Below are 11,925 nucleotides of genomic sequence, written 5' to 3'. Positions count from 1 at the left end.
TACACTAAGTGGAGAAAGCCACTGACCGTAGGGGCCCATCGAAATAACAATGGAGAGACAGTACAAAGTTGGCAGGGGAGCAAAAAATTACCTGCCAATTAGGCAAAGTTAATGGCAAGAATGATGGATGTCAAACTGTCAGAACCCGGGGAGGTTGGGAGATCAGCCGGATAAGCTTCATGTTATCCCTCAGATTACACTCTCTGCTGACACGCACACGCGCACACACACACTCACTGAGATACTCCCTAACATGAAGTCAAGCTTGTGAATGCAACATCAAAAAATGTATTTGATTCATAAGGAATAAAAATCAATGGCTGCCAACTGGAAGCCATTTTGGACGTGAAAGTAGCTTTGAGGTGATTGCGTGCATGCTAAATGTTCACGTTTGACTGTTTCTTGTTATAACATTTAGTAAAGTAAACTTCACCCACTTGATCGAGCAAAGAAGGCATCATCAGAATGCACGACGAAGGACGCGGCTGCACTTTTCTCAGGCTTATGATTGACAGCCACGTATTCTCATGTGGATGGAGATTTGTTTTTCTTTTTGGCCCTGCAGTGTGGGAAAACATACGTTTTTAATATAACTTTGCCTTATAGCTGTTATCAATTAGAAGTTTGATGTGTTTTTACTCGTCAAAAACCACAGCATTCATGGTTCAAATTTCAAAGATTACCATACAGTAGGGCTAGGTTTTGCAGTTTTACGGGATTTTGCAAATAAAAACGCTATCACCAATAATGATTCAGGGGCCTAGCCAAAACAACATCACAATGAGGAGCGGCCAGGGGCGGCCTTGTGTGCATGCGCTATTCTTTATCAAAAACATACATAATTAGGGTTTCATTAAATAACAGTTATTTTATTGTATAAATGGATGGATGGATGGATGGATGGATGGATGGATGGATGGATGGATGGATGGATGGATGGATGGATGGATGGATGGATGGATGGACAACTCATGGTAGGTATCAAGGTCAAAAAATTCTGATAATATTGCTCAAAACATCACATTAAGGAAAGAAACCAATTCCATTAGAAGCCTGACATGCCCACACATGGCCATGGGGCAGCTGAGCAGCAGATTGTCCCATTACTTTTGGTCCTTTAAAAGTGGGAGGGGATGTCTCTGTCTCTCCTCTCTCTCGTTCGCTCGCTCTCTCTCTCTCTACACACACACACATTTTAGAGGCATTTATGGCACTAAACAATCCTATTGAGAACGAACTGCACAAACAATGTACACTCTGCTCAAGATGTCAATCATTGATGACATTTTGCTTTGTTTTTTTTTTTTAAGTAACGAAATCTCACTGGAATAACTGAGCATTTGTTTTGTCGGCGCACATGCATCCTGATTCCAGTGTTTCAGACAGGAAACTGTCCTTTTAGTTCCTTTTAATTCTCAGAGGAAACATTATCTCAGTGACAGCTCTAAAGTGTAAACAAAACAAAAGCAAACATCTGAGTCAATGGTCCAGGAATGCCTCTGTGGCTCTGGTATGTGTGGTATGGTCACTACATGCACAATTGGAGGCAGCAGGTTCTGTATATGGTCACACTGGGCCCAACTGAAGAATTGACAGGCAGGTGGCTTGGCAAAGGATTCTTTGGCAAAGGAATTTCAGTAGTTCAATAAATGAGTGAAAATAAATGTATCCTTTAGAGACCAGTTTATTCATTTGTGTTCACTGATTTGTGTTGGTTTATGTTGGTTTTGGAGACAAAATGGACACATCTGTAGACACAAACGAATGAGATGGATCACAGGAGGTTATGCAAGCGGTTAACGTTTTGTATAAAACACCAATGCATTTCATTAATCAACACTTAGTAAAACAAACATTAGACAAGAATTTGTATTAGCTAGCACTATACAAACTCTCTCATCATTCCTCTCAACTGGAGCTAATGCTAATTGGCTTCATGACAGGACCATGATAGATGTTGACTCGATACACTCCCAGCACTGAGCCTCATCCGCGAGTGGGAGGGAAAGTGCGTGTTTGAGGACACGAGATGAATGTAGATAATGGAAATGAATGACGGAATGAGTGGGTGACGTGTCTATCACACAGTCAAGGCACACTTCACGGACAAAGTGTGACTTAAGAGGGTCGAAAGTGGGAATGTCATTTTCCTCCCAATGGCAGACGTTGACGGGTTCAACTAGATTTGCACTTTACTTTGTTAATTATCGGGGCAGTCAAACTATATGCGCAGATTGAAAAGCGGAATACAGCCAGAGGGAATGATAGAGATATTTTGTTTATTTTGGTTTAGATGATGTGGAGACTTTTTGAACATTATAAACTGGAAATAGAAATTTCATAGATGGATAGTCTACTTATTTAGCCATTTTCAACAGTAAAAGTTACTATTTTGTCTAGGGCTGCAGCTATAGAGTAATTTTGGTACTCGGATATCCTAAAGAAAATAAAACGAATGGCAAGTACTCCTATGAAAATAAAAAACAAAAGGTTTTTTTTTTTTTTTTTTCCTGTGCAAATATACAATATTTTTTTTACCTACTGTGTCAAGCATGTTTTTAAAACAAGGTACTCGGATTATTCAAGGTCTTGTTTCAGCCCTAATTTTGACATGATTTAATTTGAGGACTATTTTTTTTTTTTTTTTATGTGCAATTAACTCTTTAAAAAAAATTGCTACTTGACACAAAATGGTATCACTTCCTGAATGCTCACGTAATGACCAATCACAGCTGAGCTTGGGAATGTCACATGACCAACAAGTGAGCCATGATTGGTCGAGCTTCAGCACTGGCGAATTTCATTTAACTCCACGCCATATTGAAAAAGGGTTTTCTGAAGTATTAAATGCTAAATGCATGCACTATCCTTTTAAAATAAGCCATGGAAGTGCAATATCCCCTCAGTTTAAAAAAGAAAAAAGTTTGACAAATTATTTTGTCCCAAGTATGATATCTGAAAAAGTAACCAGAAAAGTCAATACTCAAGCATTCCAGAAAACGCTATTGAAAAAACGCATATTTACTACTTCCAGCTACAGTTATAACCGTTATTATTTTCCTCGGAAGTGCAAAAAAGACATTCAGCATAAGTTTGAGGCTACAATGAATTTTCCCACATTGAATCGAGTTGGTTCAAAATAGCAGATTTGTCCTATAAAAAGTCATGAGGTAGATTCCTGCTTGTCCAAACAGAGGACGGACCTTGCCGGAGCGGTCGGGCTGTGGAGACCGAGCAGGGGGGGAAACAGGTGTTGCTTGCTAAATGTGCTTTGAGTGAGCAAAGGAATGACAGCTATGTACTGGCCTCTGCGGTTACTGGAACATTACCCAGAGAGGAGCTGACAGCAATAACCTACTGAATGGAACGGAGTGGCGTTCACCCTGATTGGAAAAGGGTCGGTGCTTTTGCAAACGCACGGGGAATGCAAGGACACTCATCAAGTTATTATTATTGAGAATTGTGTAAACAAAACACGATTTGATGGCATAAAAGTCAAGCTAATGCTAGCTACCACAACTAGCGTATGTTTTCTTTTCGGTGTGAGGATGCGCTCAACTGTCACCTCTGACAAACTTTAACCGATACGCGTTGTTGTATGTATGTACTTTTATCCGACAATACCGGCGGGGGGGTTTGATTGCGATCGATTAAAGTCAGAGTTCAAACATTGTTTTTTTTTTTTTCATTAATCTAAGTTTTGCTCATGTTTTTTTTTTCTATATGCTGAGAAGATCCTTTTTTTTCATCAATTAGTTTGAGCTTCATGTGCTTGAGTTGGGGGATGGAAAAAATTGGTCAATCATATCCTGAAGTGTCATTGGCTGTCATTGTGTTTGGAATAATATGGTGGCCTCCTTTTGTGGGTAGGAGGCCAGATGAAAGTAGTGAAAATGGAAGAGCATGTCAGAGTTGTCGGCCCGATGAATGGTAAATTAAATTAAAAAATAAAACCAAAAAAAAGAGGGATTTGCATTGTTTCTAAGCAAGAGCTCGCTTACAACAGCCTACCACATAAATGCAAAGCACCCAGGTGTGACTACAGCCACAGCTATCGATTGCAATAAAGATGCTAGCCATAGCAAAGCTCTCTGCCAAACTAAACATGAGAGCACCCCATATTTGAGCAAGTCAGCGATGGACAGGATGAGCCATGTTTTATTTTAATTTTATTTTCTTATTATCCGGCAATTGACCAAAAAATCAAGCTAATAAATACAAGTACCTATCTGAACTCAACAAGGGTTCCAATTGGGCTCAGTGGAACAAAAGAGAGCAGAATCTAATTATTTTGCCAATTCCTTAAAGCCAATACAATTATGTGGGACTGAATGGAAGCATATTGGATTCAAAAGAAGCAATTCTAGCAACAAGCAGATGAGGTAAAGACCCAGATGGGCTTTTCCTGTTGTACACCCATGTAAACTCATATTTTTGTAGTAACCAGGCACATTTACTCTCCTCTTTATGTTTGTTCAATTATTTGTTCCTCCCTTATATTTTCATTTAGACGTATTTATATAGAAATACTATACAGGTGAATTTCTGCAAAATAGCCTCAATAAATTCTTAAGCTCATTTCATTTCATTCCTGACTTTGAATAATGTACTTTTGTTTGAAATGACATTTTGAGAATCCAGAATTGTCTTTGTGAACGTTGTTGTTCTTCCTGGATTGGAATTGCCTGGAGGGATTCTCCAAGGAGGGCAGAGGAATGTCTCTTCGCATTTAGGTTTGCTGATGTAGGTGCAAAATGCTAATGCTAACCCGTAGCTCTTTTAGAATAGACTGCTCGGGTGCTAAATCTCTAAAATTTCACTTTTTTTCTACCTCCCACACTTTTCTTTCCATGTTCTATGAGCAAAATTCACTTTAAAATTCGCACAGGTTACAGTGAGGCTTTCACGCAGGTTTTTTTTTAAAATAATAATAACAATGACAAAGAAGCACCACTCTTTGTTTTTTGTTATATTAGAATTTGCTGAGCACAGCTATTAGTTGTGTTCAGAGTCATACATAAAAAAATAAATAAATAAATAAATGATGTGACAGACACCAAATAATTCCGATTGATGTTCCAGAAGAAACAAACTTGCTTACTTAAAGCACTGACTGTCCATGTCTGCTGTCCAGTATACTTCCTGTCCAGACAGGATAAAAGCATTCTTGCTGTTTGTCGACTGTCTGTATATGCGATTTAATGCACATGGTTTTGTGAGGAGAGCAAAAAAAAAAAAGCTATGGAATCTTACAATAACTATTTGTGGAATGCAGTCTATTTCCTTGGGTGCTGCTGGTACAATGTTTTTTGTTGTTGTTTTTTTCCAACAGACAATTCAGTTGTAGTTAAAATCTGTAAAAAAAAAAAAAACGTCTGGATTGGTCATGATGTTACGCAATCATTAAAAAATAAAAAAACAGTTATTAGCATAATCTCTTTTGGGCCTCTCAATCAAGCATGTTTCCTCATCACTCCTGTTTTGGGCTCTCTATTTTGTTGTTGCTGTTGTTTTTAAATATAACAAACAAATTTGACCCCTGAATTGAATTCATAATATATGTCCAATATGGTAAAGACACACAAACATCATCATTTGCAAATTGAACCTCATAATTTATTATTTACACCAAAACATAACAGTATCAAAAAATACAACAAACATTCGAGGCAAAAATTGAAAGATAGCATGAAGGGACAGATGTCATCCAGCGCAAAATGAGCTCATTTGGAAAGGAAAAACTGTACACATTTGGTATACCAGTCAATATCACTATAAGGCCACTTTGAGGGAAAAAAAGTTTACATTCATATTCATTGGCGTCAGTAGATGTGTTTAAAATGCATATTGACCCAAGATCCTACAATGTCTCTTAAAAACGAACTACATCCAGACAATGTACTTGTAAACAGCAAAATATATATGCACAATTTTGGCAAAATTTAGCATTTTATGATAGACATTCACTTAGCAACATAATTAATTCTTTGACAAAAATATTTGGGATTTCAGAAAGGGTTTTACCAACTAATATTTCACAATGACAGAATGGAGCACATATTTAATGTCATCAAAATTAGGAGTCATAAGTGTACATATTTATTCTGTGACTCTTCAGGTTTCCAGCTGTTGAAAACACAAATTGCAGTATCACTTTTTAAAATGACATTTATCATTTTGTTATTGCAAATGTTTGGCCGCTTAATGTAAAACCTCACAGTTTTATAAATCTGCCACATTTTCATGACGACTCGAACAAAAAGCTACTTTATAGTGATATTGACCCATTCGGATCAATAGTTCTTGAAACAGAACCACTTTACACATGAAATGAAACTGTTTTGGAAAGAATAGAAGTTCCACCCTCATCGGCTACGTCACGTAACGAATCCATTTCCATCCGACGACACATGAGCAGTAGTAGAAGTATCCATATTGTACTTTGCAGTCCTGGGTTTGCAGCCAGGCTTTGATGTTGCAACATTAAGTGTGTCGGCAGAGTACTTCTCGAGCACATTCAATAGTTAGAACCATGTCTTTGCTTTGTTCGGATTGTGATCTGCAAAGAGAGAATAAAACGTTGTTAGTCCCACTTCTCATACAAAAATAGAACCCAAATTGGGGCAAAGGGGGAAAGACTTCACTTTTGTGTTGTATATTAACCCAAAATGTTAGGTCATATGACTTAAAGAAGAATAAATAAATAAGATTTGTAACCCACAAAACCATAACTCCATTGTTTTTGTCCAAACGTTTTGTGATAAATTATTATTTATTTATTGAGTTAGTTATTTTTGCAGGGCTATTTTTAGGCCATAGGCACAGTATATGTATAAATGAATTTGAGCAACACACCAAAAAAGCAGAAATTCTGTTGGTTTGCGGGTCATTCTTTTCGACAACAGAAATGAGTAACCCACAAAACAACCCCATTTAGTTTTTTGTACCAAACCCAATTTTGTGCTGAGCCATATTCTGCATTCAGCCTATAAAGTTGGGATAAATAAAACAACCCATGGGTTGTTCATTTTCGCACAACTTTTTGGAATGAATAAATCGATGTTTCTGATTCAATGTTGGTTAAATTACCGAACACTTGTAGAGAATAGCAACATAATAACACAATTTACTAAGCAAGCCCCCTCCCTCCCCCAAACCTCCAAAAAATACAAAATTAGGTTTGTTGTGTGGGTTATTCATTTTGACCCAACTTTGGGGGCTAAATGAATTACCCAATAAACTGTCAGTTCCTTAAATGATCATTTTTACCTAACAATTTTCACAGTTTTGGTACACAGATAAATGACCCCACCTCCTTCAAAAAAGCCAAATTCCTCACTGAGCCCAAATGATTGTGTCAAAATGAGTAACCCATAAAACAACACTAGATTGAGTTGTTCCTTTTTACCTAACGTCGACTAAATAAATAAGCTAATAGTTTTGTCAGTCCCTTTTTGACTAAAATAGTGTTATTTTTGACGCAACAGTTTCAGAGTGTGCATACGTTCCAGAAGCGGTTGGGTTAACAACAACCCAACAACTTATATTTGCGTCTATTGGACCCATATGTTCTGAATTGTTTTGTGCAAAATAACCCAGAAAACGGTGTCAAACCGACCCAATAATCGGCCCTGCCCTTTTTTGACCCATCTTGAGGTTACCGTATATTTAACCCGATTTGTTTTAGACGACAGAACGCTTGACTGGAGACTTGTGTGGGAACCAACCTGAATCAAACAACTCCAAGGATCCATGGAGCGGCGAAGGGGTCCAAGGAATAGACGACGCCGTGATTGGGCTGCAGCTACCGGGCTCCAATTCCGTCTTTGCGCTCTCACTATGTGGGGAACTCCCCGCGCTGGTTGCAGACTGGTTCTGGTTCCTCAGACCGGGCAGCAGAAGAGGACTAAACCTCGACTCCAGTGCGGCGCCGTGGCCGGGATATGAATGGAACACGGGTCGATGGTGGTGATGCCGAGCGTGGAGGTGAGCATGGTGGTGAGGATGGTAGACATCGTGAGCGTTGGGGTAGGCACTTGGGCTTTGGGAGTTGATGCTATAGGTCCAGCTGTCTGTGAGGCTAGCCAATGGTTGGAGGCTGGCCTGAGAGAGCACATGACCAGCCCACAGACCGCCATCGCCGTGGTTGAGGGAAATGGGACTTGGGGGGAACTCTGGGTGGACTGACACCGAGACAGAAGGGAGGCAGGAAGCTGAATGAGATGGATAGGTGCTGCTCCAAGCCGGACTGTTCTGACTCGGCGGGAGCGACTCGCCATCTGAAGCAGAAACATGAAAGTCATTCACTTAAAATAACCTGGTATCATTTTTAGAGAAAACATTCAAATCATATGCCTCTGTTTACCTTTCCATGATCCGTCAGAGCTCGAGGCAGACGTCGGAGTCGCCCGGCTCGGTTTGGTCACCCTGTTGAGACCGGCGGACTGACTGAGGGCCCGAGAGAAATGTTCGTCCACCTCGTCACTGATGTCGCCTTGGAAGTAGGTGAACAATATGCATCGGGAGTTTAAGTACTCCGCTCCTGCCGGTTGAGTTCCGTCTTTAACCTCCGAATCGTGTAATGATGCACTTCCAGATTCTGTTCCAGGAGCCGGATCTCTGGATAATATTCCTCGTCCTCCAAATTGCTGCTGGCCCGAACAGTTATGCATCTTACTGTGAGCGCTCAGCCTCCTCTGGAAATGGAAATGAAATCGTGAGTAAGAAATGAGTAGAAATCTAATCATTTTGAATGACAGCAGTTGTTTGATTTTATTTTCAAATTACATACAAACAAATTAACTGGAACATAAAACAACATATTGTTAAGCTGTGCATCTATTTTTTTTTTAATGAATGTGCATTGTTAATAGTGACCCAATTTCACAAACAACAAATGGTGTTACATGATAGATTTTATTCATTTAGCCCAAAAGTTTCGGTCAAAGGGAATAACCCACAAAACAACCAAATTTGGGGTTGTTTTATACATAAACTAAAACTAACTTTGTGTTGTTTTATGGGTTTTTTGGGTTTTATTGATCCAACTTTTTTTTTGATCCAACTTTTTCCAAAATTGGCTGTTTCATACAAAATTTTCAATTAGACTGTTCTGTACAAAATAAATCAATGTTGGGTTGTTGTTTTTTTGGTTAACTCAGATGACCCCAAATTTGGTGGTTGATTATGTAACCCAGAAAGTTGAGTTTGTGCTTTTTTGACCCAACTTTTTTTAGATGACCTCCACCAAGGTAACCTGAATGGATTTGTACATGTGATTGTGTTCCATTTCCTTTCCACAGTTCGTGACATATCAACCTGGATTTTTGAAACTTTGGTGACATTATAAGAAAAATATCACAAACGTATAGTCCACTTTCCTCTTTATCTTTTTCGAATGGAATTGTGCTAAATCCCAAATTGTTTTGTTTTTTTGTTTCGTTTTATTCATGTGAACCTTTTTGGGGGGTAATTATATAACCCAAAAAATGGATGGTCCCTTTTGACGCAATTTGGGGTATTTTTGACTCGACTGTTTTTAGAGTGTGGTTACCAGTAGATTCTTAGTTGAGGAATTGGGCGAAAGTAAAAATCGTACTGTTTTGTACAAATTAACACCAAAGTAAATTTGTTTTGTTTTACTCATGTGACCCATTTTAGGGGTTAATAATATAAACCAAAAAGTTGAGAAATGACCCAGTTTGGGTTATTTTTGACCCAAAATATCCTCGCGACCTCCACCAAGGCAACCGAGCTACGGATGTGGATTTGCATACGAATGCGTTGTTTGTGCCCAATTTCCTTTTTACAGTCGTCACACATCAGCCCGGATTTTTAGAACTTTGGTGTCATTTTAAGAAAAACTATTGAAAACTATTCTATCATCTCCTATTTGAACAAAACTTGTTTCTTGTTTCCAGTCATTTAATTATACCCAGAAACCCCCTTCAAATAGTTTGCATACTTTTGAGCACTTTGGATCTTTATGGCGTGTCACCACTTCTATCTATTAAAAAAAGAATTCATCTAATTCCACAAGCGCTATAGCCGTTTTTGTGGACATTTGTCTAATCGCCGCAGACTCCTCTCCTACAACGAACGTGCTCTCGGCCTCACCTGTTGTTGCTGTTGCTGCTGTTGGTAATGCTGGTTGTAGTATGAGGATTTGTAGGCTTCTGCGGGGAGGAGGTGCGCTCCATAGCTTTGGTGGTACATCACATCCAGGCAGCTCATAGCGAGAAAGCAAGAGACGGGCTATCCCTGGACTCAGCTGACAGGGACTCTGAGGCTTCAGGCTGGCTGTTTCCCCTTCCTCTTCTGAGCCTCCATATATTGGCAAACACATACAATGGCCATGCCGCCCTGCTCGAATGCTGACAATGTGCCTCCCGCTGTGCGCCACCCCGGGGCCGCAAAGTAGACCCGAAACTTGTGACACTCCAGCCCAGTGAAAAACTCCTGTCAAGATCTCAGACCTTTTCTGATTGGCTGTTTCTCTCTTCTCTCTCTCTCTCTCTCCCTCTCTCATTTTTTGGTTGCGAGACTGGAGTGGGAGAGGGCAGGAGCAATTGAACGCACGCCCATTTTCAGAGTCTGGACTTATTTACTCTGTATGAACATGCACTCCGTGGCCCTCCCAAAATTCTGTGTTGCAAAACTTGCAAAGGCTAATGGCTAGTTTCTGCACTCAGAAAAAAAGCATACTTTTTTTGTAGCATACAGTCTTCCTTCTGTACTAGGCTACAATGGCTTCACTCTATCAGGGATTTTCATGTATACGGCCATAACTGTTTCTATTGCATGTTTGCGTTGCTATTTTTCTCCCAACTTTTCTTACTTTAAAGTCAGACCAGTCAAAATAGCTTTTTTTAAATTGCTAACCCTAACTCTTGCAAAGTGTTCGTTCTTTTTTTAATTATATATATATATATATATATATATATATATATATATATATATATATATATATATATAAAATTAAAAAAAGAACGAACACATAAAAAAATAAATGAAGAAAAACTACAAAAACATTACACATTATGGTCACATTATGAATAAGTCTGAGTATCTTTAAAAAAAAAAAAATCTGTTTCCCAAAACCCTGAAATATGGTGCAGATATGCAATGTTGTTGACGAAATCCTTAGCACAAAAATTGAGTTTTCTCTGCTTTGGTCAAAAACGGAACGGATTTTGGTAAAACTAACACATTATCTAAAGCTGATGTATAACAAAAGGGAAAAGCTCGATTTTTTTTTCCTTGTGAAAGTAGAAGTAGTATTTCTTCTTTTGTAATGTTTAATGTTCCTATTGTGGCAGGACATTAATGTTTATTTTTTAGGGTTTTGAAAGATCCTCTAAAACGTCTACAATATGGTAGCACAGATAAGTTAATATGGCAATAAAAATAATAGAAAAGAGGGACGCAAACTGGCCCAAGAATTTGGTAGCAAATCAATATGCTGGCTTTGTTTGAGGCTTCACTGATGCTGCTTATCATTCTGATGATTCCACAAATTCTGGGAAAGTAAAAGAAGGCGGCGTGTGTGGTCTGGCTTTGTTTGTACTCAATGCAGAAACAGAAGAAAGAGTATGAGGGCATCTTGTGGAGAAAGTGTTGATGGCAGCTCAGGAATGATTTGTTACTCGATTTGGATTTCTCTGGCTGTGTGGTCACTCACTATGAGCTTAATTTTGATATCGCTGTGAAGACTTTTTTATATTATCTCGTGGTTGAACAGATAAACATAAATGAGAAAAATACAAGATTTTGAAAAAAATACCCACACAAATTCTATTTTAACAATAAGACTGCCACCTCTTTACTATTCATTATTGCACGGTGTACCCAGTGAGACATAAATAAGACAACAGGGTGATTTATTATTATTCCCCGGATCGGCCCAGCTTGCTGTCCTTGTCGAGT

General features: G+C 38.8%; 1 protein-coding gene across 1 annotated transcript; it reads right to left on the bottom strand.

Moving 5' to 3' along the window:
• Positions 1–5,594: 5,594 nt before the first annotated feature.
• vgll3 (vestigial-like family member 3) lies at positions 5,595–10,458 on the bottom strand. Its single transcript, XM_088415544.1, has 4 exons — positions 10,117–10,458; positions 8,366–8,696; positions 7,728–8,279; positions 5,595–6,559 (listed from the first exon to the last, which is right to left on the bottom strand). The coding sequence occupies exons 1-4, from the start codon at positions 10,231–10,233 to the stop codon at positions 6,525–6,527; spliced, it is 1,035 nt and encodes a 344-aa protein (XP_088271670.1). The 5' UTR covers positions 10,234–10,458; the 3' UTR covers positions 5,595–6,524.
• Positions 10,459–11,925: the final 1,467 nt, after the last annotated feature.

This window comes from Hippichthys cyanospilos, chromosome 5 (assembly GCF_059441005.1).
Source record: "Hippichthys cyanospilos isolate Australia breed blue-spotted pipefish chromosome 5, RoL_Hcya_1.0, whole genome shotgun sequence".
In the NCBI taxonomy this organism is placed as follows: domain Eukaryota; kingdom Metazoa; phylum Chordata; class Actinopteri; order Syngnathiformes; family Syngnathidae; genus Hippichthys; species Hippichthys cyanospilos.
The sequence above is the reverse complement of the archived record's forward strand: the minus strand, read 5'-3'. Positions and strand labels throughout refer to the sequence as shown.